The 24,669-nt window shown below is 41.4% G+C and overlaps 3 protein-coding genes across 4 annotated transcripts; 2 read left to right on the top strand and 1 right to left on the bottom strand.

Moving 5' to 3' along the window:
• Nucleotides 1-851: 851 nt before the first annotated feature.
• Nucleotides 852-11,921, top strand: gmfb (glia maturation factor, beta). Its single transcript, XM_061844274.1, has 6 exons — nt 852-987; nt 5,108-5,204; nt 7,269-7,318; nt 7,391-7,523; nt 7,613-7,686; nt 8,977-11,921. Exons 1-6 carry the CDS (start codon nt 985-987, stop codon nt 9,046-9,048), a joined length of 429 nt encoding a protein of 142 aa, XP_061700258.1. The 5' UTR covers nt 852-984; the 3' UTR covers nt 9,049-11,921.
• Nucleotides 11,922-12,885: 964 nt separating this feature from the next.
• Nucleotides 12,886-19,198, top strand: cnih1 (cornichon family AMPA receptor auxiliary protein 1). The gene is made up of 5 exons (XM_061844856.1): nt 12,886-13,148; nt 14,030-14,098; nt 17,063-17,175; nt 17,264-17,407; nt 18,431-19,198. The coding sequence occupies exons 1-5, from the start codon at nt 13,068-13,070 to the stop codon at nt 18,456-18,458; spliced, it is 435 nt and encodes a 144-aa protein (XP_061700840.1). The 5' UTR covers nt 12,886-13,067; the 3' UTR covers nt 18,459-19,198.
• Nucleotides 19,199-19,227: 29 nt separating this feature from the next.
• cdkn3 (cyclin dependent kinase inhibitor 3) lies at nt 19,228-24,516 on the bottom strand. 2 transcript variants are annotated; one of them, XM_061844854.1, is made up of 8 exons: nt 24,436-24,516; nt 23,826-23,915; nt 23,243-23,298; nt 23,108-23,152; nt 21,897-22,119; nt 20,916-20,947; nt 20,729-20,832; nt 19,228-19,556 (listed from the first exon to the last, which is right to left on the bottom strand). In XM_061844854.1, exons 2-8 carry the CDS (start codon nt 23,900-23,902, stop codon nt 19,467-19,469), a joined length of 627 nt encoding a protein of 208 aa, XP_061700838.1. In that variant the 5' UTR covers nt 23,903-23,915; nt 24,436-24,516; the 3' UTR covers nt 19,228-19,466. The 2 variants fall into 2 exon arrangements, with proteins under 2 accessions (XP_061700838.1, XP_061700839.1); XM_061844855.1 differs by having other exon boundaries at nt 24,407-24,467.
• Between the last annotated feature and the right edge of the window lie 153 nt (nt 24,517-24,669).

A 24,669-nucleotide genomic window follows, 5' to 3' on the forward strand; every position in this document is an offset into this window, starting at 1 on the left:
GCGGCTGTTTGTCTCCATGTGCCCTGCGATGGGGTGCCAACTAGTTCAGGGTGGACCCCGCCCCCTGCCCGTTGACAGCTGGGATTGGCTCCAGCACTCCCCACGTCCCTCGTGAGGATAAGCAGCAAAGAAAATCGATTATGCGTGATGTGCTGTTGTGTAAAATGTACTCTGCAAATCGGTAAAAAAGCAGTTTAGCTTTGTTTATTAAGTGTGACATGATCCCATACCTTGGATATTGTTTGTCTTAAAGCACTATTGCCTCCTAAATTGTGCTTTTTGCTACTGAGTCAGCAATAACAGTTCTTGTTGGAAAATAATCAGCCCAAAATATGAATCTGATAAAGCTGCAACTGTCACCATTTGATGGCATCACAGAATGGTAGCCGAAGAGGGCATGCACACTAACAATTGACCATAAGATTTTTACAAATGTGTCCAGTTAAAACATTTTTTTCCACATTCTAAACACACAAATTTCCCCTCGATTAAGGCTTATTACTTAAACACATTCAAAAGTGGACCGACTATAACCTTAAAAATTCTTATTTTATGATTTCACACCATCGAAGCAAAGTGGATGTGTTCAATGGACATAACACGAAATTACTCTTTTAATATAAAAAAAGTCTATCACTCACGATCACCGGGAAAAGTGAATATTTAATATTACAATTGAACTGGAGTCATAAAAAATAATATGCATAACTGAAGAATCTTTCTATTATAAGAATTTATGGTATTCAAATATGTACAAATATTAGGTTTATGTCATCTAGCGGCTCCTATTTTAAAAATGTAAACTCTGATTTGTCAAGACAGCGTCGAGTGTTGCCGGATTTGAAGTTTGAAGTCTCTCGATCGGGATTGGCCAAAGCGGTCACAAGCCGAGGCGAAGTTAAAAAAAAAAAAAACATTGAACGCGTCCCTGCCATTCCGAGCAGCAGCGGCCGCGTCTTCGAGCTCCGAACAGCTAAAACAACAATGGTGAGAGTGTCGCTCGTGTCGGCGACGGAGTTGACGTGACGTTCGCTTGTGTGTCTCCGTCTGGCGCTGTCGAGGAATGTAAAAGTTTTTGGGAGTACGAAGTTGGGAATAGTACGACCGTTTGCTGGCTAGCGTTAGCCGCATAGCTTTTAGCATGAGTATCACCCTCTCGTGTCAAGTTTACGGGCGATTAGGCAACCGTTTTCCGCTTGTGCCTTTCAAATTAAAAGCTTACATAGTATGACGAGTTTGGAGATGAGATTTTATGTTGGCAGGGTGCATATATTTGTGAGCTATTTTATTACCCTTTCATTGAAATTGACTATGAGAATGAGATTAACCCCGCAAATTGATATTTTGTGAGGGAAAAGGCCACAAATTAGTGGTACATTGTTGTTACTTTATCGATGTATTTATGATTGATGATTGACAATTCTTTTATGAGTGTGTATCAACATCACCAAATTCAAGGTAACATTAATCTAGGCATATAATGCAATGTTGAAATTAACGTTAGCATCTAGCTGCAAATGTCAGTGTACGGAAGCGTAATACTGCCACACCATAAAAAAAAGGTGGGATTTCACATTATAATGTGAATCGCTTCACGTTATAACGTAGATTCGTTTCACATAATGTAGAAAATAATAAATTTCACCCCTCTTTACCCCGCCCCTCAAAAGACTTTCGGTTCGGGTTAGCGGTAGCAATACGCTTCCATAAGACATCATTTTGTCATTTAGTGTAGCAGAACTAACCATCCTGGAGAAACACCATTTCTGCAATAACTTCCAGTTCAGGTCCTTGGCAGAGCCAATTCCGCGAAGCCCGATGAACGTGTATCTTCTTTTTCAATCTTAAATAATTTTTTAGTAAAGATGAAGGGGTGTTATTGACGATCTGGGTAGATGTACAGGAATGTGTATGTTTGATAAATGACTCTAAAAGGTCTCCACCTACCCCGAACCGGAAGTAATTGTCTTTTTGAGCGGGGTAAAGAGGGGGGAAATTTATTCATTTATTATTTTCTACATTATTATGTGAAATTAATCCATGTTATAACATTATAATGTGAAGCGCAACCTTTTTTTTTTTTTTAATTTGGGTGTGGCAGGAATACACTTCCGTACTATGGACTTGCTAATGAAGCAGAAAACTAGCTAACTAAGCATAGCATAGCTGACATCAGCTCATTTCCCCCCTGATGTTCCTTTACAAAATGGAGAACAGCAGAGAAGTACTTACTGTACATATTTTCTGCAAAGTTCAACTGCTGCTCAAGTATGGAAAATAGTTTTCCTGATGAGAAAATAGTCTATTCTCTCTTTTGATTCGGTATTCATGCATAATCATAGTTTTAGGGGTAATTTATTGATGTTTTTCATTTTGTTGGAGGTTGTTTTGCACAGTCAAAGTGAAACTGAAATGAAAAGCTGCTGTATTTTATTTCGGGTGTATTTTGCTAGTAGAATTTCCCTGTGTTTGGTAACATTTATTATTGTACGTAAATGCAAAAGGGTGAGTTTGATGTCGTCATACTGTTTATGTAAAGTGATAGTATTACAGGGAGTCCTCCATTTAAGACGTTCTCGACCTAAGATGTTTTGACTTTACAACACCTGTCCCCGTCTGCCATTTTGTCTGGCTAACGTTTGTGCGCCGGGAGTATCTTCGCATTTTTCGCCCTCCTTTTTAGACATTATCGCCCCAAAGAAGAAAGCTTTGTCTTTTAGCAATGATTCTGCAGCCAAAAGAAAATTTCATTACCACGGAAACGAAGCTCAAGATTATAAAAAGATTGGAGGAAGGCGAGACACCAACACCACCAAGGGATCAGTCGGTCGACCGTGTGGTGACAGTTATTAAAGACAAAGCCCGTATTTTAGCGCATGTGAAGGGTTCCGTTCTTATGTCGGATGAAATGATCACAAAACAAGGTTCTTTGATACTTGTCGGGATGGGGAGGACTGAGGACCAGGTTCCCTTGCAATAGCTAAGCACAGCCTCCCCTTCTTCTTCTACATCCACCTCTCAGCAGTAATACTAAGGACATCATCTTGTTTATTTCAATGTATTTGTTTTTTATACAAAGTATTTTGACTTTAATGGTGGAATCTGACTTAAGTCGAAATTCGAGTTCAGTCGCTACTGTGGGAACAGATCTCAGTCGTAGACCGAGGACTCCCCGTATTGGTTTTCTCATGTGTGATGTCAGCTTGTGCTTGCTTTTTATTTAGGGTGGTATGCTAACGAATTCTATTGATGAGTTACATGTGAACGTGATCCAAGTACTGAATATTAAATTGGTTAATATGTAACATTGGGTTGATGATTGCGTACATGCTAGATTGACGCTCTGTGTTTTAAATGCAATCTTGTGGCATCTGTCTACCACTACAAGGACTTTTCTGGGTCGGTATGAAATATTTGCAGTTTTTCAGTATTTACGGCAGAATAGCGGGGATTCACTCAGGTGTTTCCATAAAGTCGAATTTTGTGCACACCTATATTATGGCCACAAATATGTTTCCCAATGTCATGTGTTCGGGTAGGAGTCACTGATGGTGTCGTGGTACACACGCCTGCCTTTGGTCTGAGCGTGGGATCGATTCCCGCTCAGTGACGGCGTCGATATCCGCCCTGGCGACCAGTTCAGGGTGTAGTCTGCCTTTCGCCCCTAAGCTAGCTGGGATAGGCTTCGGTGAGGATAAGCGGCTTGGATAATGAATGGATGGATGTGTAGGGGTCTGTGATTTCATGTTGAAGATAAGATTGAAGATACGATTAAAAATGTCATGAAAACACAGTTACATGATGATTAATTGGGGGGGAGTAGTCTTATTCTGAAGGGGGATTTAGCAGGGTTCCGGTGTGTGTGGGGAAGCTTTCTACTGGGGGGGGACGCCCTGCAAAGCTGCAAATAATTTGCTTCACCACGCCCGGGTTCTGCAAGCCGTTACTCCGCAAAGCTTGCCTCGTTCTCCTCCTTTTCACTGCGTATCTTGACGATCAAACAGATTTTCTGGTCAAGATGCACCGAATTAGCTTTGTCTAAGTGATCTTATTCGCTTTTTTTTTCCTGGTTGGAAATGAAGTTCTGCGGGAGATAGCGGACCTGTTGTCACAAGTGTCACTGCGGTTCCTCATTCTTTTGTCTTCGCTTCCGCACTTCCTATTGTGCCACTCGCGCCGCAAGTGTGCCAAATCTCTGAGGATCTTCGCTCAAAGCTCAGAAATCCCGCCTCCCACTCAGGCCATCTGTTGAGGAAAGTGTAATTATAGGAGAGAAGACTTTGAAGGAGCTCATATTTGAGCGCTGTGGAGTTATGTAATGTGATGATGATGATGATGTGACAGAGGTGGATGAAATAAAATAATGAAATCCCCCGTTGAACCGGAATGGTACTTTTTTTTTTTTTTTTGGCTATGGGTCAGATTGGGGAGCCAGCGTAGTATAAACGTCTTAGCTGCTGTGTATGCAACAGTTTACAGAACATCATTGGCATGATTCAGAATTTACAAGTGTTATGTATTCCGTGTTAAGTTATGTTATTTTTTTCACACGCTTTCAACTCTGCGGTTTTTGCGGCTAATTTACGCATTTTTTTTCTAACGGTCGCAACGGGGCACGCGAGCGGAAAAGGTAAGAGTGATACCGGTGGAATATATGTCCCTAGGAAGTGACTTTTACCAGCCCTGTTAGCGCTGCGCTAGCGTGTTGCTGCTGTGTTACTGGCGTGTGTCAGTGATATTTACCGGTAAGTTTTATTTTAACCGGCCGTTAGCGCCGCGCTAGCATTAAACTCTTTCTGTGTACCGTCGTTCTTTGTAAATATTTTGTGTTTCAATGTGGGCACTTGCAGCTTTTACACAGCATTTGGCATATGTATGTACCAAATGGTATTTCCTTTACAAATGTACTCGGTGAGGCTTGTAAACAGGTGCGCTCTGTAGGCCGGGAATTACGGTATGTATGTGCGCAAATATCTAACCACAAGATCGATTAACAACGGTTAACTTTCCCGGAAGTGGATCTGTTATGTGGACGACAAGGTGGCCATTTGTTTTCCCTTTGGTGTTTTGGTTATTTTGATGGTTCTTTCTTTCATTTTTTAATCAGAGTGAGTCACTGACAGTGTGCGATGTGGACGAAGATCTGGTCCAGAAGCTGAAGAAGTTTCGCCTCCGCAAGGAAACCAACAACGCGGCCATCGTCAGTGAGTATCAGTTCAAAATTTGTTCCTTTCAAACGTATTTTCTGGTTTTCCTTAAGATCTAGCATTAATGGGCTTTTCGTGAAAATCCTTGACGGTTTCCCAGAAGTGGGTCACTCACAGCCTTTAAGCCGTATCCCGACACTTGCGCTGGTGGGGCTCTTAATGCCGGACACATGCTGGGAATGCTTTGACCGGTCGCTGCTTCCTGCTGGGTCGGGCCAAATGAAGGCAAAGGCTTTAAGTTTGGAATCAAGTCGGGCTTACGTCAATTTTGGAAAAGCTTTTGTCCGGGGACAAAATAACATGTTTGTCCATTTGGGGTCAAATTGTGACTTTCCAAACGAGGCCACCTGTTATTCTATTTTTTTTATGTTTTTGTTCGTTTGTTTTAATCAGATTCAGAATCAGCTTTAATGGGCAAGCGTGTAGAACACACGAGGAATTTTGCCTTATTGAGATAAGTCGCCTAACAGGCCACAATCAAGGAAATAACACAAATTTTTCGTTTAACGCATAAAACAAAGGGCAAAAAAGATGTGGCCTCTCGCGGGCAGTATGTTTTGAGTTCTGTGAAGTGGTACTTACTAGAGATATGGTTATTAATTAATTCTTATTCTAGAACGACACTTACACATTAATAAAACTGATGGATTAGAATTTTGAAGACAAACTTGGTTGCATACTGACCTTTCTCCCTTTCTTCTCTTGGAAAACGTTCCATGTGTACTTGAGGCAGCCATGTTGGGTCAGGAAGGAAAGGGAAATAACGGCGTGCTAACTTTGACCGATGAGTTATCCTCTCCTGATACCAAATTATGGCTTCAGATTAAAACACTGAAATATTTTGATATACTGAAGGATATAATACATGCAAGTCCTCGATAGTGGGTAGCGTAATGCCGACAATCCGTTCAGCGGTTCAGGAGTTTGACGGTCGGATGCTACGGGGTGCAGCCGTTCGTGTAGAGGGAGAGAGAAGAGTAGAGGGGAGAGGACGCAACCTTGGGGTGCCCCGGTGCTGATAGTGCGCGTGGATGAAGTGGTGTCCCCCGGTCTCACCCTTTGTGTCCTGCCCGTCACGAAGATGTAGATCCACCGGGAGATGCAAACCCCCCCTGAAAAAAAACAGTGGTTCCTAAAGTTTTTTTGGGCACGCCCCCTTTTTGGCAATGAAAAATTCAGCACCCCCTTCTTGAAATTTGTTACTAAGCCAACAAACTTTAAAACATTTCTTGGGAATCAACAAAATAGTTGATGGTCCCCCCCCTGACCCCCCACCCCGTTTACCTTAAAGGGAAGCAAAAACCCAGCACAAAACCCTGCATAAAATTGTATCATTTTTTTAGGATCCACCATTAATGATACCAGTATCCAATACTCTTGTCTGTACTCAGACTCGTCAAAACGCTCCAATACTACAATACCAGCATATCTTATACGTATTGTACTATTCTGTGCTTCCTCCCCGCTTCCAGTAGGGAGTCGCTTAAAACTATCGAAGCTACCAAGTAAAAGTGATTTCAAGAAGGACAAAAATACATAATCAGTCAATAAAATCTATTATTAACATAGTCCCACTTTCGACTGTTTCAACGACATACCTCGAGTTTTTATTACGTGTATTTTTTCCATTCCAGTCACTCACATTTGAAAAATGTACTGGTGTGGTCAGTCACGCCCGCAGATATAAAGTTCCGGGTGTAGTCCACCAGGCATGCCCGCACATATAAAGTTACGGGTGTGTGTTCCGATTGTAGTGTACCCCTTTAAGAGCGGAGGGGGGCGGCGTCAGGTAAACTAGGAAGTAGAAGTCCGCTGAGCAGCAGAGACCGTGTACTTCAGTGTTTAAAAAAAAAAAAAATAAAAAATTGTGTGCGCAATTGCGCCAGCCAGGACTACACAAAATAAGCGACGTCTTTCAATATCTGTATTTCTACTCGTAACAAATTTTACGCGTGTAATTTTTCATGCTCGAATGTGCAGATCTGCGAGTGCGATGGCGTCCGTCAAATCACAGCGACCGTTATTCCCATCCCATGTTTGATTTTCTTTTTAACCCCCCAGTGAAGATCGACAAAGACAAACAGCTCGTGATCCTGGAAGAAGAACACGAGGTGTGCAAATAATAAGATAAGTGTAAATGTTTCGTCATTTTTTTTTTTTTTTAATAATTTTTTTTCCCCCAGGACATTTCCCCGGACGACCTGAAAGACGAACTCCCGGAGAGGCAGCCGCGATTTGTGGTGTACAGTTACAAATACCATCACGATGACGGACGGGTGTCCTACCCTCTTTGCTTCATCTTCTCCAGCCCCGTGGGTACGTATGCACGGAAAGTTCCGGACCCCTGAAAAGCGCCGACTTCCACGCTAAGCGGAATATTTCGGCTTTGTTGCGTTTGGGGGCAGGTTGCAGGCCGGAGCAGCAGATGATGTACGCCGGCAGTAAAAACAAGCTGGTGCACACTGCTGAAATGACCAAGGTGAGTAAATATGGCGATGGCGGCAAAAATAATATGATAGCGTCCAACTGTGAACAAAATTGGAGCAGTTGCTAAAAATTAATAAAACAGTGGTGTCTTGAGTCACAAAAATGCGTTCGATCTGTGATTTGAAACATATCTCAAATTATTTTTCCCTCATGGAAAAAATCGACCTGCCATTAATCCAATCTAGCCTCCCAAAAAACACCCCCAAAAACTAAATTATGAAAAAATGAAACAATTTCTATGTCATAATTTAATTCCTCAATGCTTTTTGGCCGTGTTTTTTCTGGTGTATCAGCCTTGGCCACGAGGTGGCAGTATAATACAGATGAGAGCGATTCTCAACTTAGTGAGCGACAGTAATATGAGTCATCTTTTTTTGTTTTTGTTTTATTGTCTACATCAGGGGTGTCAAACTCATTTCTCTTGCGTGCCGCGTTGTAGTTCGGGTTTCCCTCAGAGGGCCGTTTCGACAGTGAAACATCCATTTTCTCTGCCACTTATCCCCACGAGCGTCGCGGGGAGCTGTCAACGGGCGGGAGGCGGGGCACACCCTGAACTGGTTGCCAGCCAATCGCAGGGCACATAGTGACAAACAGCCGCATTAACAATCACACCTAAGGGCAATTTAGAGTGTCCAATTAATGTTGCGTGTTTTCGGGATGTAAGAAGAAACCGGAGTGCGCGGAAAAAACCCACGAGAACATGCAAACTCCACAAGGGCGGGGCCGGGATCGAACCATGGTCCTCAGAACTGTGAGGCCAATGCTTTTACCAGATGATCCACCGTGCCGCCACTGTGAAACAATGAAAAAACATTTAATCGTCTCATCATGTTTACATAATCAATTTATGAACCAGAATCAGAAATCAAGGGTAACGTGTTTTTCAACTATTCATGTTTGGTCACACAACAATGGTTGTAATATCGCAACTTGATCATTTTTGATATATGACAATACAGACAGTGCAGATCATGGAAATTCACTCTCTAGATTTGATTTCGCGGGCCACATGAAATCTTGTGGCGGGATGGATCTGGCCCCCGGGCCTTGAGTTTGACAACATGATGCTGCGTCGTTCAAATATGTCTTGCCTACTAAAGTTTATAACACTACTACATTGATGCTAGTTTTGTTAGCCCGTCTATGGCATTTTTTCATTGTGGGTTTTATGTAAGAATCAAACCAGTGGACATTTGTACATTTTGTGGTTTTGGTGAAATACACAATGCGAAGTGGGAACGACAATAATTCCAAACGTGAATTGCAACCTTTGTCGCTGCAGGTGTTCGAGATCCGGAACACGGAGGACCTGACTGAGGAATGGCTGCGGGAGAAACTCAGCTTCTTCCGCTAAGGAACAACCCGGAAAAGTTCACCAGCGCTGTTCTCCTTTTGAACCCCCGAACCGATTTAAATAGCGTTTACTACTTCCCGTCTTGTTTTAGGCTTCTCGCTGGTTGAAATGTTTTTTTTGTTTTTGTTTTTTTTTTTTTGGGGGGGGGGAGGTCAAGGGCGGGCGGGTTCCGGTAGCGCCGCCAACCATCGGGTCCGATTCCGCCGTCCCCCGTTTGTCGTCTTTGTGTGCCAGGCGGGTCTCCGTGTCGGATCAGCACTCCCTTTGTGGACCAAACTCATTTGCGCTTCCCGAGCGATTCCCCGGGTTCCGGAGTTGGTGAATTTATACTTTTTATTATCGTTACTCTTATTAGTTTTAGTTCTGGTCTTTCTTTGTCTTAGTTTTCAAGTACTGTTTTTTTTTTTTTTTTTGGGGGGGGTAACAAACATTCTGCCAGAATTTGAAAATTGAGGTCGCGTTAAAAATGGATTTGAGGGCATATAAATCGTCGTCAACGATAATAAGGCACAAAGGACTTCAGTATGCTTCGGTTTCCAAAAGAGAGGGGCTTAAATTAATTTTTCATATTTAAAGAGGACATATTGTGCTTTTTTTTTAAAAATATAAATCAGCTCCCAGGTATTGTGACATGACATTTCTGTGTCACGCTTTTCAGCAAATCGCTCGAAAGTGACGGATCTTGGCCTAGCCTATCTTACGTGTCATGGGTAGTGGACCTGGGTGTGGGGGCGGGGTTATGTCCAAAAGCTGCTCTGTGATGTCACAATCTGTCAAAATGCCTAAAAGCTCGCTTAGGGACACATTTAAAAAAAAAAAAAAAAAAAAAAAACTTAAATGTACAATTTCACACTTGATGTGGTACAATTTTGTATACGTCAATTTTCATAATATGTCCCCTTTAAACGAGATATAGACATTTAAGAGGACACTTAATTGATCCCGAAAGAAGCTGATGGTGGTTGTCGTTTTTTGTGCCTTCGGTCGTTCATCTCAAAACATTCCAAACTGGACAATTTACACGCAGATTATCTGCGGTTCTTTATCGCGATCGATCACTATTACTGGTAATATTTTTGAATGAGTATTGATCAGTAGCCATGTTGGTGCTTGTTGTGGGTGAAGTGAACGCAACACGTGCTTTGGAAAGGCACCGGTCTGGAATGTTTCGTAAGGAAAATTAATCTGTCATTTTCTGTATTACTTTTTAACAGGGTGGGGAGTTTCTCTGAATGTTCTGAACTCCTGTTTCAGGTTTATAGGATATAGCGCGGTGGATCAGCTGAAAGCGTCGGCCTCGCAGTTCTGAGGACTCGGGTTCAATCCCAGTTCGCATGTTCTCCCCGTGCCTTCGGCTTTTCTCCGGGTACTCCGGTTTCCTCCCACATTCCCAAAAACATGCAACATTAATTGGACACTCTAAATTGCCCCTAGGTGGGATTGTGAGTGCGGCTGTTTGTCTCCATGTGCCCTGCGATTGGCTGGCGACCAGTTCAGGGTGTACCCCGCCTCCTGCCCGTCGACAGCTGGGATAGGCTCCAGCACTCCCCGCGACCCTCGTGAGGATAAGCGGCAAAGAAAATGGATGGATGGATGGGATATTGCGCCACTTCCTTTAATGAACCTGGTCAAGTAGTTGCAAGCCTCAGCTGATTATGCCAACTATCGAATTCGTATGAATTATTTGTTTTTCCATTGATTATTTCACCATTTTGGTGTATTGAATGTGACAGAAGCATTGATGTTTGTGCCAGTTATCTTTAAAAAAAAAAAATGTATAGATGTGATTGTCTTGAGTCCTTAAGTATTCAAATATTGACATAGTGATGTAGAAATTTAAATATAAAAGCAAAAGACGTGAATTTCAAATTTGGAGGGAGTGGCCCTTTAAACACATTTAAATAAAATATTTGAAATGTTAGACGATTTAAGATCAGTGAATTGACCGCACCGGTGTGTTCGGCGTGCATGTCAGCAGGCAATGGAAGCTATGGGGGGGAGATACATTTTTGCTTTTTTGAAAAGAAAAGATTAAATTGATGAAAAAAGAAAACGATGAAATCGATTAATCGCCAACAATAACTGAAAGTACGGCCTTCGGCGCCGGAATGGTTCCCACGGGAGTGTAGCGACTGGGGGGGATGGGGGGAAAGGATTGTACAGTATTTTCGCTTGTCAAGACAGCACTTCTTCGCCAAGCCGCCAAATTACAGATGTCAATCAATAAAATGGACTTCTATCCAATCGATCGGCCAATTTTCAACCGTGCATTATTAGTATGCTGTGTAAAACGCAATGTCTATCATCAAATGGACTGTAATTTTTAATAGACCTGTGGAAAAATAGGAAGAGCTTTTCTGGGCAGGATGAGGAATGTTTTTACGGTTTGTAAATTTTGGCCAATTACAATCATTGCAACACGCACAATTTTTCAAAATGATGTTTCATCTTCTCGGAACACTGGAACACATTAAATAATGAGACTCTGAAGTTTGGAACAGGTTTTTAACTGCTGTAATTTCATTATTCTGATTTCTCTTCTTTTTTTTGGCCCAATCAAATCGGTGCAGCTTGCATTATATATTATGTATTAAATTACTCTCCTTTTTTCTTTTTCTTTTTTTAATGAAAAGTCCAAGACTTGAGTTATAAGGTGATTCAAATATGTTTACTCCCTACAATATTAATGATAATGTAGAATTGTTGTATTCATTCTGTCCTACTGTTTTCATTTCCAATTGGAAAAAAAAATATGACCGTAAAGGACAGTGAAACTTGAGATATAGTGCTGTATTTGTATTTTCCATATTGTACTTTATTATGAAAGTGTCTGTAGACTCCTGTTGTCCAAATAAAAGTGTAAGTAATGTTTAGCTTGTCCCTTGAGTTGATTCCATGGACTGAATGTGAATGTTTTAAAAAGATTAAGTGCATCGGAACACGTAACTTTGATATTTACTGTATGTTTTTCTGTATCCATAAATGTAAGTAACATATTATGAAAAGAAAAACACATTTTGCAAACTGGGGAAAAACATAATGGACGAATTGGAAAATGTAGAATTAAAAATAAGATGAGAAAAATTACTACATTTGGTTAAAAATACAAAGTACAGTAGTATAAAAATACAGTATTGGTAAAAATGCAATAATGGAAAATTTTAAAAATGTAAAATGCAAAACTCAAAAAGGTAATACAAAAATAAACAGAAAATACGTATATACAATTTTTTGCTCATCTACTGTGTGTGTGTGTATAACAAGATTTTGGGGAAAATATTGTGAGAAATACAGTATAAAAACTATGCTCAAAATATGAAAAATCTTTTTAAAAACAAACTGAAAAATGATATAAAATAAAAATACAAGACAAACACGACACTAGTGATTCCCAATTTATATTGCACTAAGGCACATATCTTATGACCAATAAACAAAAATATCACAAAAAGAGGGCACACAAGTCATTTACAAACTTTATGTCATCAAATAGAACACCATTTATTTATCTGTTCTGTTTGTTTCTATGTGGCCCTTCCATGGACAGATGAACAAAGACACATCATTTGTTGTAAATAGTATTTTGAACAGTTAATTGAAATTTGATCATTTCAAGCAACACCGGAAGACTTTTCATGGCACACTGGTTAGGAAGCACTACGCAACACAAATATTAACAGTGAAAAATACAAGATGTTTGAAAAAACAAACTCAAATATTAAGTCATTCATCTTCCGTTCATCTTATCCTCACTCGGGTAATAAATGTAGTCTAATTTTATACGACGGTATTTGAATATAAAGGTACCGCAGTGGAGTGCTTAAATATCGCCAGCAGATGGCGGCAACTACACGGTGTGGTGGTGGTGGTGACAAATCACGGGCGAAGAAGAAACACGTCAGACTGGCAGCGGCTGAGCGCGAATCCGATGCGAGGATGTCCTGGCTGGCTTCCTGCTGCCTGCATCATCCGCCGAGGCGCTGACCAGGGACAGCCGAACCGGAGAGCGGAGGGGCACAATGGCGTTCACGTTCGCGGCCTTTTGTTACATGCTCGCATTACTGCTCACGGCGGCGCTCATCTTCTTCGCCATTTGGCACGTAAGTACCGCGCACTCGTTCACTTAGTGGCGGTTCTCTGAGTCCTGGCTCGGTCCGGAGAGAGGAAGTTAAAGCCAGGCCATGTTCGGGCGGCCCGCTTTTAAATGTTACGCTTTTGACGTAAATCCCCTTCAACATGTGTGCAACACTTTAGCATTCACGTCCTCTTTGACGTAACTCTTGGTGAATTAAGCAATCGCTTGAAGATTTAATACCGTTGACCACACGACCCAACGCCTCTGGTCGCTTCATTCTTTTGCGCGATAACATGCGTTTTGCTTTATTTCATCTTTATAACAAACCCAATTTCGTTTAGTTTCGAGCGCTTTCAAAAATTGTCGCTGTCGAAGGAGAAAGTCGTTGTTTGGCGTCTCTTAGCAAGCTAGCGGGCTTAGCTTTAGCAGGACTGGAGTCGCGTCGCTGTCAGCCGCTTTGTGGAAATTTCGCGAGAAGTCACGAGACTCATAAAAAATACCCACATTTTTGCTTATACAGTATTTTTTTTCGCCATTCCTGACATTTGGTTGACTGTGAGGTGACAGCGCCAAAATTTTTGCAGCTTTGAACGACAAAGCACGGGTTAAAATTTTCAACTTGCAAAAAAAAAAAGGGAAAACCGTTTCGTTTTTCTTTTTTTTTTTTTTTTAAATATAAAGTAAATTACTGTATTTTTCAGTTTTCCAAATGTTTTTTCGTATCTGGGGGACTAGAAAAGATCAATAGCATTCCAATAATTTAATTGGGCAAAGATGATTTCACTGTTTTTGAGTTAAGATTCATCTCACAGAATGCATTGAAACATGGAAGTCAGAGCATCATTTTATTTCAAAAAGACAGTAAAGACTTAACCTCATGTCCTGTGGCCATGTTTGCCCCTACAGATAATCGCTTTCGACGAGTTGAAGACGGACTACAAGAATCCCATAGATCAGTGTAACACTTTAAATCCGGTAAGTGACCCCACTGGCGCCGTCCCCCGCCACCTTTTACCACACATGAGCGCATGCCGGAACGACTGAATTGACTTACTCGAGGGGGAGAATAAAAAACCTTTTCAATCATTTCTCTGCACTGTCATGCTAAATAAATAACCTGGCCTAACCATGCTTTCTTTCCGCTGTCCAAACACTAATGCTTTTTTTTTTGTTCCTCTCTCCTTCTTTATCCGTTTTTTTTTCTTACACATTGTCAAAAAACAGACAGTCGAAAAGGTCAAAAAGATTAAACGAGTCAAAATTGCCCTGAAGGTTTGTACCAGTCTTTAAAATGTAAAATGCCCGCCCATTGTGCACGAAACAAGTGTTTGCAAATGTCTTTTCAGTTAGCTAATAACATTAAAGTTTGCTTAGGGGTTCGACAATCCCACATTTAGTCCACTTGCTGTCCTCCAATCTTTTATCAGTATAATAAAAATGTATCGGTTGCTTTTGTTTTCAAGGGGTGTCATTTTCTACTGTCTGTTTTTCAAGTTTAGGTTGTCCCCCACCTCCCTCCCTCCCCCACACATAGCGGTTAAGCAGTAATGTTCAAGGGTTAGGCTAAAGCTGTTAACTGAAAAGACTTGCAAAGGCTCAGAACATGCATGATATTATGAATATAACAATTTTATTATGACCTTCCCTTTGTTTGCATACGAGTTAGATGACAGAAAGTTAGATGATCCATGTTGTTGCCTTCGCACCTGCAAGTTATTTTTCTGTCATGGTAGAGTATCTTTCGCGCAGGATGCACTACTGAGATATCGGATGTGGCATCTGGAAAGCGGAGCGGGGAAAAAAATGTTGCTCTATACATGCTAAACATTCAATAAATATTTTAATTTAGCCCAAGAGGTGTTGCGTCAGGAAGGAACTTTGCCAAAAAAATTTGAGCGTTCATCTGAGATACTAACGGGACAAGCCGAAAGAAAGTTGCTAGTGTCTAGTTACTAGTGTATTTGCCATTGCCTCAAGTAATTGCCCTTCGGTGCGTCCTCCGGTTAATATATAAACACTTTGCGTCCGGGACATATAATTACATTTATAGTAATGTGTTTTCACGATTGGTCGCCGTGGACAACATATCTTTCATTCTTACTTCTTTGACAGCCAAAAACTGCTTTTGTTATTTATCAGGGCATTGGTGGCATCTTTTCTGTAAATCTGTTTGATAAACTGCAATTTATATTTTGCTAGCCCTGGGCAGAATCCTTGTATTGCCGCAACTTTCGTTTTTCAAGAAAGCCCCAAAAAATGACACGTTGACCAAGCCATTTTCAGCACTTGGAAAAGAAATATGGAATTGACCAAATTTGGACACGGGATCTTTTCAGCCTGGCAGTGGCAATGCGATCTGATTTGTTGGTTAATCGTGAAAATGATCTGTTGTCAACTATCAAAATAATTGTAGCTGAATTAACATCGATGCTGGTAATAGCACTGATCCTTGTGCATCCTTAAATTCAACATTTACATATCACATCAAAGCTGTTTATCAATGGCGGTATTTTCGTCCCAAACACGCAGATCCAGTTTGTAGCGCCAGCGTCACGTCAACTCAGGTGCGCAGCAGATGGCTGAATACTCGCGCTGTCCAGCTCAGCAGATTTTCTTCATGGACGCTGTTGATTGGCCGGTTATCTCATGATAATTTCACAACCTTTAAAAAACATAATTTTTTTTTTTTTTACCTGGTCCTTGGATTGTATTTGGCAGCACAGTGCAGGGATTCAAACAACACGACAGCACACCATCTGATCTTAAACAGCCCCACCCTTCACGGACTGCACCCCCCTCGCTCCTGATGCATGACTTCTGCTGACCCCCCCCTAACCCTATAACCTCGCGCTGCATGGTTCCCATCCAGTGTGTCGGCCCCGTTGTGTGTGTGTCAGGAAATGCAACACTTAAATATGTCTGTGTGGTTAATATTTCCTCTGCCAAGGCTGATTAGCAGCTACAGCGATCCAGTTTTGAGTTTTGGTAGTTTGTTCGTTAAGCTTTTATCTTTTCCTCAGGTGGCTAATAAAGTTGTAAGTGCCAACCTAGTATTTTTATTTCTCCAGGAAAAAACGGGTGGGGAAACATTTCTTACATCACCTGCCACATTACATATATTTTTTTTAAAAGCAGATGTATTTGTTAATAAATCATTTTCTCAACTTATTTGTAATTATTATTTTAATTACACTTCTGAGAATATTTGAAATTCTGAAAGGTAAATAATGTTTACTAGTATTTTCATATTTTCTTTAATCAGGAAGTAACAAATACATAAAACAAATCTAAAGATTTTTAATGATAAGTCTTACTCTAAATTAAATGGAAAGGTGGGGGGAACAACCAAGTGACAGCTTATAGATCAAAAACTCAAATTGGGCCACTTGTAAGTAGACTTTACGCCGATTTTATTGGCCTGATCGGAATCGGACGATAATTGGTATTTATTTATTTATTTATTTATTTTGCTGATCTGTTTTAGTGTCATATTTTGCCAATTCGATCAATGGCGTCCGGAAAACACATTTTCTCAGTGGCGTCGTCGTGCACAGTATATCTTAATCCAAAAGCTAGTTTATTTTTGTTTTGCAGTTTTTTTGTTTTGTTTTGCTGTAGTACTATAAATATTACAGACAACAATTATTTTGGGGGAAAAAAATGTCGGCGGCACTGAGATACGACGACGGGCGATGTGCGGATCAGACGAGACAAATTCCCTCTTTTGCAATTGCGCTATATCTGGCGACTGCAATAAAATCTTGTATTCCGAGACCACCGCACCACCTCTTGAACAGTATTCATTCACGCACTTTTACCTCCAGCATGATTCTTTTCTCTTTGTAATAGAAGAGTGATTGTCATGTTTCAATGTTTGATGATGTGCCGTAATGGCGGCTCAGTGTGATGATTCTATTTCTCCCCTCCGGCGTTTCCCAGCTGGTGCTTCCCGAGTACCTCATCCACTTCTTCTTCTGCGTCATGTTCTTCTGCGCCACCGAGTGGCTCACGCTCGTCCTCAACCTGCCGCTGTTGGCCTACCACGTCTGGAGGTGCGCGTTTGCGGTGTCCAGTGAGCCATCTTAATATTTGAATCTCACGCGTGCTCAAGCGCTGAAGTGTGCGTTTCTGGCCTGCCAGGTACATGAGCAGACCCGTGATGAGCAGTCCAGGACTGTACGACCCGACGACCATCATGAATGCTGACATCCTGGCGTACTGTCAGAAGGAAGGCTGGTGCAAGCTGGCCTTCTACCTCCTCTCCTTCTTCTACTATCTCTACGGGTAAGCCTGTCTTCACCGATGCTAGAGAGGTAAATTTCAGACGGCGTATTGTCGCCAGTTGAATCCCAGGAGACCGAAAATATTGCGTAATATTGTATTTTTTTTTTACTTGGCGAATTTAACGTTGAAAAGTTTCACCTGAAATGCAGCTGTTGAAAATGTGATCACTTTGAAATAATGTGAATTTTACAACATAAAATTTTCAGTGGCATGTTTTTAATTCAAATCCTGACGGCACATACCGTAATTTTTGGGTCTTATAAGCAGTGACTTTTTTCGCACGCTTTCAACCCTGCGGTTTATGCGACTAATTTGTGCATTTTTTTTTAACGCCCGCAAGGGGGCACTCGAGCGGCAAAGGTAAGAGTGAGAGCGGTGGAATATATGTGCCGAGGAAGTGACTTTTACCGGTCCGGACCTGTTAGCGCTGCGCTAGCATGTTACTGCCGTGTCAGGGATTTTTACCGGTATGTTTTTTTTCTTTTTTTTTTTTTTTTTAACCGGCCCTCTAGCGTTAGTGTTACGGCGGTGCTCACATTAGTGCGGTGGCGCTAGTGTTAAATTCTTTGTGTACCGTCTTTGTAAGTAAATCGTGGTTCGATGTGGGTTTCAATGTGGGCACTTGTGGCTTTTACACAGCTGCAGTGCATGTATGTACCAAATGGTATTTCCTTTCCAAATGTACTGGGTGAGGCTTGTAACCAGTTGCGCGATGTAGGCCGGGAATTACGGTATTTACTTACATATCAAAAGGGCATATAAATATCACGCCTACACAAAAATTGCTTGAAAATGAGCTATTCCATTTAAAATCCCTTAACCCTTTCCAGGCAGGGGTTGCAAATTTGCAACAGGTTTAATATAATTGAAAATTTTAAGTCCGGAGTATCATTTTCTGAAAGTATCAGATTTTTTTTTGGGGTCCAGAGTGTGTCAAAAATCCATTCTGCTACATAAAATGCGTTGAAACGGTCTTGCATATGAATGTGATGATAAAAATGCTCCCGTTCTTGTCTTGTTCAGCATGATCTACGTTTTGGTGAGCTCATAAGGTTGGAAGCACCAACGATGACAACGAAACGGGTCTGGATGCTTGGAACTCGGAGCTGTGTGAATACACACACACGAAAACACACACGAACACACACAAACACACTCTAGGGAGCGGCCGGAGATCGCCACAGTCAGCAACACCAGACGCCATCTTGAATCTCTCGGGCGGGGCCCACACTGCAACATTTTACGGACAGAACCGACAAGGACATTTTTTATTTTCCTCCCGCCCTCTCAGCCCGACTTCCTTTTTTAGGTTTCACGGCGGCTCGGGGTAGCTAGTCGAAAACGTGTGTTTACAAACTCTGTATTTTCCCCGTGTGCGATTTAAGAGCCGGGATTGCGTTTTGACAGCTCACGCAGGGAAAACGGGATGCATTCGCCCTTTTTTAGTGTTCATTTTGTGCGTTACACCAACTTAAAAGGTAGACTCAACAAAGCAGTGCCGCTAGTTTGTCGCTTCCTCGAAGTACTGCGGATGAGCCGTACTGTTTATTTGTTTTTGTTGAATTGTACTTCATTCTCCACTCCCTCAATGTGTCTGTATTTTTCTGTTCTAATTAGTATTTGGACGTCTCCTGCACTCCTCCCAGCGAGCTGCGCTTGTTAGCTTCAAACAAAAGAGTTGGCGGACATTTTATTTTGTCCAGAAACGGGGTGTAAACGATCATGTCGCATCCCCACAGTGTCACCGCTTCAGTTTATAGGATGAAAATAAAACAATCTCAATCTGTTTTAGATTTTGGGTTTTTTGTTTTAGTGACTTTAATTGTACCATGCACATTAAAATTTCATAGAGGGGGTAAAAAAAAACAAACAAAAAAAACAGCAAATGCAGAGAAAACAATCGTACACACCATATCAGCTATTGGTTATTGTGTTGCATTATTTGGCACAAAAACAGGAATTTTCCCCTTTTACGTATCTTTAAGATTTGTCATTAAAAGCAAGGAATACATATTTATTTTTAAAGTGCACTCTGACATCACAAAGGAGAAGAAATGGCTCATCGAGAAACGCAGCGCTCTCTGGGAATCTCTCTGCTCTCTTGGTAGGCGGCGTATCGGTCCCGGAATTCATGCAGGAAATTGTATTGCTGTCAGGGGTGGGGTGGGGGGGGGGAGAATAGGACAACTCTTAGCTGCATATTTACAAAGAAGGCTGAAATCTGTGGTATGGTTGTGTAAAAGTTTTAAAAATTGAGATAGCTACTGTAATTTCCGCCCATTAAGCTGTAACTTCTTTTCACAAGCTTTCAACCCTGCGGTTTATGTGGTGATGCGGCTAATTTGTGCATTTTTTTTTCCCTCAAGGCTGCAAGGGGGCACTCGAGGGGAAAAAGCTAAGAATCAGACTGGTGGAATTTATGTGCCGAGCAAGTGACTTTTACCGGCCCAGTTAGCGCTGTGCTAGCGTGTTGCTGCTGTGTTACTGGCGTATCTGTGATATTTACCAGTAAATTTAATTTTAACCGGCCTTGTTAACACTAGCGCAGCGCTAGCTTTAACACAGTGCTAGTATTAGCACTAGCATTAGCCTTTCTGTGTACCGTCTTTTATAACTATCTCGTGTTTCAGTCTTAAAAATGGAGACACTACTTGAAATGCCTTGACGTCTTAAAAACACGTCGCCATAAAATGCTTTCTTATTAGATAATTCAATATTAATGGCTGGTTTTTGATCTTCAACAAAAAAGCCTTTTAAAAAAAAATTCTGAAAATTGAGTCCTAAAAATGAAGGTGGTCTCCACAAAAGCCCATCAAAATGTCCGTGAAATTGAAGTGCTCGCCATCAAATAGTTTTGAAAGTGTGAACAGTTCGAACTGGATTCAGAAGTATCGAAAAATTCTCAAACTGTTCTCAAGTCCTCAACAAATGTTCATGAAATTTCTTAAAACTTAGGTATCCTGAAAATATTCTTGAAATCTGACATTTTACATGAAATGAATTTAACTCTTCAAAATTGAGATCTGACAAAAAAAAAAATTAAATGTCAGGCACAGGTGTCAAACTCAAGGCCTTGGGGCCAGATCTGGCTTGCCACGAAATTTTATGCTAAGGTAAATCATGTGCTAACTTCCATGATTCTTGCTAAAATCTGTACCAAAATTTCATAGATATAAATATGAGAATGTGATTAAGTCATAGTCACGGTCATAATGGCCTTCTAAACTGTAACTACAATGTGGCCCGCGACAAAAATGAGTTTGACGCCCCCGATGTAAGGTATTCTACATCAGATAGCATAAATCCCGACAATGGATGTACTTTGATGGTCTGTATGGCTCCGTGTCCTCGGTGCGCCCGCAAGATGTTGATGGCTTCCTTGGCTGTCATGGTTACGGAGAGCTGGATGAGCAGGCAGGCGGTGACTGGAAAATGAAAGGTTGAAAATGAGTCACATCTGATAGAAACAAAATGTTGAAGAAATGACAGCAAACAAAAAAAAATGTACTTAATGCGGAGCGTCCCAGACCTCCGTAGCAACTGCAATGAAGGGAAAAAAAAAAGATTGTGTGAGTAGTTCTAATTATGTTCAATGGGTTCACAGCACTTTTACTTTTGACATTATACCATAATTGATTATGGTCACCCCCCCCCCCTTCAAAATCTACTATAGCGAGTACTACATCTACAACGTTTTTTGTAGAATTACTACAATTAGTTTAGAGTGAAGCTCTGGGAATACCCTCACGAAGTATTCACAATGCTCCCCTCCACGCGCATTTGTTTCTATTTTTTTCAGTTTCGATAAAGCTATAAAATGCGGAAGGAGTGAAGCACTGGGAGTACAAGTACAGTAAAGCCTCGGTTGTCGGGTGTCCTCGTTTTCGAACAAACCGGTTTTTGAACGAAAATTCAGAGATTTTTTTTTTTGCTTCTGTTTTTGAACTAAAATTGGGACTTGAACACCCCCAACAAAACCTGTAAATAACAGACCAGCTGACCCACCCACGTACACACACGTGTCCTGGTATTATTTGTTTTTCTTCTTATGGAGGACTACCGTATTAACCCCCAATCATGGCTCCAAAGAAGGCAAATTGCTTTTATAAAATTATTCTGCACTTTTGTTTTCATTAAAGTCGCTATAGATTCGGAAATGCACTCCCAGCTTAGTGTACTCTACTACTAAAGCATACATTTTAAGCAAAAGAAATATATTTGTGAAATTATTTTATTATATAAAGTATTTAAACTATACACATATATGCAGTTTATTCTTAGGAAAAGCTAAAAAAAAATGCTTTAAAAAGCTTAATTTTCTATGGTTGGAACGCATTATTTCTTTTTCCATTCACTGTAATGGGAAACATCGATTCGGTTTTCGAACAATTCACTTTTCGCACCGTTTCCTGGAACGGATTGTGGTCGAGAACCGAGGCGTCACTGTACTACTTTGGAAATGCGCAGCATTTAATGGCGCGTCCCTCACTGGACGACGGTCCTGCGGTTGGCCTCCAGGCTGCGTTGCAGCTCATCCAGGATGCGGGCGCAGAGCTCCAGCTGGGGCGCCTCCCCGTCGGGGAAGGGCATGTGGTGGACGCGCAGACCCGTCTGCTGGTAGACCTCCAGGAGCGAGGGCACGCGGTACTTGGTGAGCTCTCCTCGCGTGCAGAGCACAAACACGTCCTCCACGCCCTGGTTGTGCAGTTCCTCTGCACCCAAGCACAAAGTAGCACCTCAATGGGAAAAAAATACTTGCCTCTTCGAGGATCATCATCATGACCAAAATTCAAATATAGCAGTGTAGTAGTCTCGGGTGTTCATCAAAAACAAGGCACATTTTATTCCTAAACACTAATGTATATTTGCTGTTATTGTGAGCTACAGTTTTTACAATAAATATTTGGTCAATTTGCAGCTAATAAAAGATCCATCCATCTTCTTAGCCGCTTATCCTCACGAGGGTCGCAGGGGAGCGCTGGAGCCTATCCCGGCGTTCAACGGGCAGGAGGCGGGGTACACCCCGAACTGGTTGCCAGGTAATCGCGGGGCACATCGAGACATATAGCCGCACTCACAATCATACCTAGGGGCAATTTAGAGTGTGGTGGACGGCGAGGAGCCCAGCTACAGCGTGCCCGCCGAAACCGAGTACGACTACGACCAGGAGGAGGAGGTGTCGGTGACGAGCACCGCGCAAGTCCACCTGCATACCAAGGCAGCTCAGCTCCGACTCCGTGAGGACATGCACTAATGCACACGTGGAATAATACAAAGAATTATCCATCCATTTTCTTAGCCGCTTATCCTCACGAGGGTCGCAGGGAGTGCTGGAGCCTATCTCAGCTGTAAACAGGCAGTAGGCAGGGTACACCCTGAACTGGTCGCCAGCCAATCGCAGGGCACATAGAGACAAACGGCCACACTCACAATCACACCTACGGGCAATTTGTCCAATTAATGTTGTATGTTTTTGGGATGTGGGAGGAAACCCACACAAGCACGGGGAGAACATACAAACTCCACACAGGCGATCAAACTCGGGAACTCAGTCGTTCTTTCGTGTGGTTGGGTAGTATGACGACACTTTGAGGAGAATTAGCAGTATGTGATATTGTTACAATGTCGGTTATTTTGAGAGGGGTAGTACTGTACCGGTAAGCAGCGTCGTAAAAAGTATGAAAGAAGTGTGGACCTCACCGACGTCTTTGTGCAGACTCCTGCGGATCTCTTTGTATCTGCAACCTCGACAAGCACACAAGTCTCATTTCACTTCAGTCGCAACGAGTAGTACACGATGAAACACAACAAAAGAAAACGTCGACCCGTTGATACCTGGGAGGGAACATATGCCCACGAACTGGGAGGAACCCACTACAGACAAAGGAATCCTGAAACACACAACAATAGATGACAATTAATAATACAGCGGATATATGAATAACATTTTTAAAATGAGGAAAAAAAGATGGAAATAAATTTAACAGGAATAAAAAAATAAGGACGATAGAAATAAAATTGAATAGCAATTACAACGGAATAGGATGAGGTGTAAACATTTGGGAAAATAATCAAAATAAGAAAATAAAAGATGGGAAAAGTATTACAAAGGTTAAAACGTGTAAGGACAAGGGACATGATGGAAAATAAATATGTAAAACGTGAAAAAAATATGCTTAATAAAATAAAGCACGACCAATTGGACAAAAAAAATGAAAAATACATGAATAAAAATGGAAATAGAAGGGAATAGGTCATGAAGAAAAAGACCAAGGAAAAAATTTTAAAACAAGATTTAAGAATAAATTTAGTACTGAGAAAATGAGGGGAAAATGGACCAATATCTATTAGAACAAAATGACAAAAATAAAGCAAAAATAAAAACAAGATGAAAGACGAATAGATTTTCAAAACACACCAGGAAATGTCAAAAGGAGCGCTCTCTTCCTCGCAAACGTCATCATCAGATGAGGAGTCAAACTGGCCGTTCCTCATGTCTTCTGAAATACTGCAAGACGACAACGGGTTAATTACTCACAGCACAAGTCATACAGCAACTCCGCTAGTTGGGGGAACTGTAATAACATACAATTTGTTTGGTTTGGCGTAACAAAGCAAATATTATTATTATTATTAATACAGAAAGCAAAATGTGCAAAACCGAGCACAGCGAGAGCCAGACGCTGTCGCAAAAAGCGGTAGCGCTGCTGTCGGTGTCAGCCAAAGAGGATGTAGTAAAAATGAAGCAGAGTGAAAAATTAGCGATGGATTTTCACGATAAAGGGACCCAATTCAATAAGTGCCTTGTTTGCTTAATTTCAACAACATAACAAAATACGTCTGATCATTTGTTTTTCGAAATGCTAACGTTAGCCACAGAGCTTGACGGCAAGGAGTCAATGCAAAACCTTGCAGAAAATGAGGCATATATCGAAGCACGTGCATAGAAGTTATACTCTACAGTGATGTTGTTTAATATGGAAAGATAAAATACAGTACATATGTTAACTGTGTCTAAATGTCCTCACCGGGCGACGTTCCAAATGTTTTGACAGCAGACGACGACGACGTCAGCTGTTCCGGCGATTTGAAAACTGCGTCAATATAGCAGCCAATCAGAACGAGGTGGACCTCGTTTAGCCCCGCCTTTTCCAGGAAGCGAAAACACTACCGTCATGCATTATGACACTCGTTACGTACACATTATTTACAAAAAAAACACATAAAAATAAATGAGAAAGATGGGGAAGAACCCAGAAAAC

The sequence above is a fragment of the Syngnathoides biaculeatus genome, chromosome 15, assembly GCF_019802595.1.
Source record: "Syngnathoides biaculeatus isolate LvHL_M chromosome 15, ASM1980259v1, whole genome shotgun sequence".
In the NCBI taxonomy this organism is placed as follows: Eukaryota; Metazoa; Chordata; class Actinopteri; order Syngnathiformes; family Syngnathidae; genus Syngnathoides; species Syngnathoides biaculeatus.

Bases quoted from the DNA above. Each gene is read 5' to 3' on its own strand.
- gmfb (XM_061844274.1), top strand. The intron at 5,205-7,268 runs GTGAGTATCAGT...TTAACCCCCCAG, and splicing joins CAACAACGCGGCCATCGTCA to TGAAGATCGACAAAGACAAA. The intron at 7,687-8,976 runs GTGAGTAAATAT...TTGTCGCTGCAG, and splicing joins ACACTGCTGAAATGACCAAG to GTGTTCGAGATCCGGAACAC.
- cdkn3 (XM_061844854.1), bottom strand. From the start codon at position 23,902: ATGAGGAACGGCCAGTTTGACTCCTCATCTGATGATGACGTTTGCGAG. The intron at 23,299-23,825 runs GTGTGTTTTGAA...TGTGTGTTTCAG, and splicing joins GCTCCTTTTGACATTTCCTG to GATTCCTTTGTCTGTAGTGG. The intron at 22,120-23,107 runs GTGAGGTCCACA...GCTTGGGTGCAG, and splicing joins GAGTCTGCACAAAGACGTCG to AGGAACTGCACAACCAGGGC.
- cnih1 (XM_061844856.1), top strand. From the start codon at position 13,068: ATGGCGTTCACGTTCGCGGCCTTTTGTTACATGCTCGCATTACTGCTC. The intron at 13,149-14,029 runs GTAAGTACCGCG...TTGCCCCTACAG, and splicing joins TCTTCTTCGCCATTTGGCAC to ATAATCGCTTTCGACGAGTT. The intron at 14,099-17,062 runs GTAAGTGACCCC...GGCGTTTCCCAG, and splicing joins AGTGTAACACTTTAAATCCG to CTGGTGCTTCCCGAGTACCT.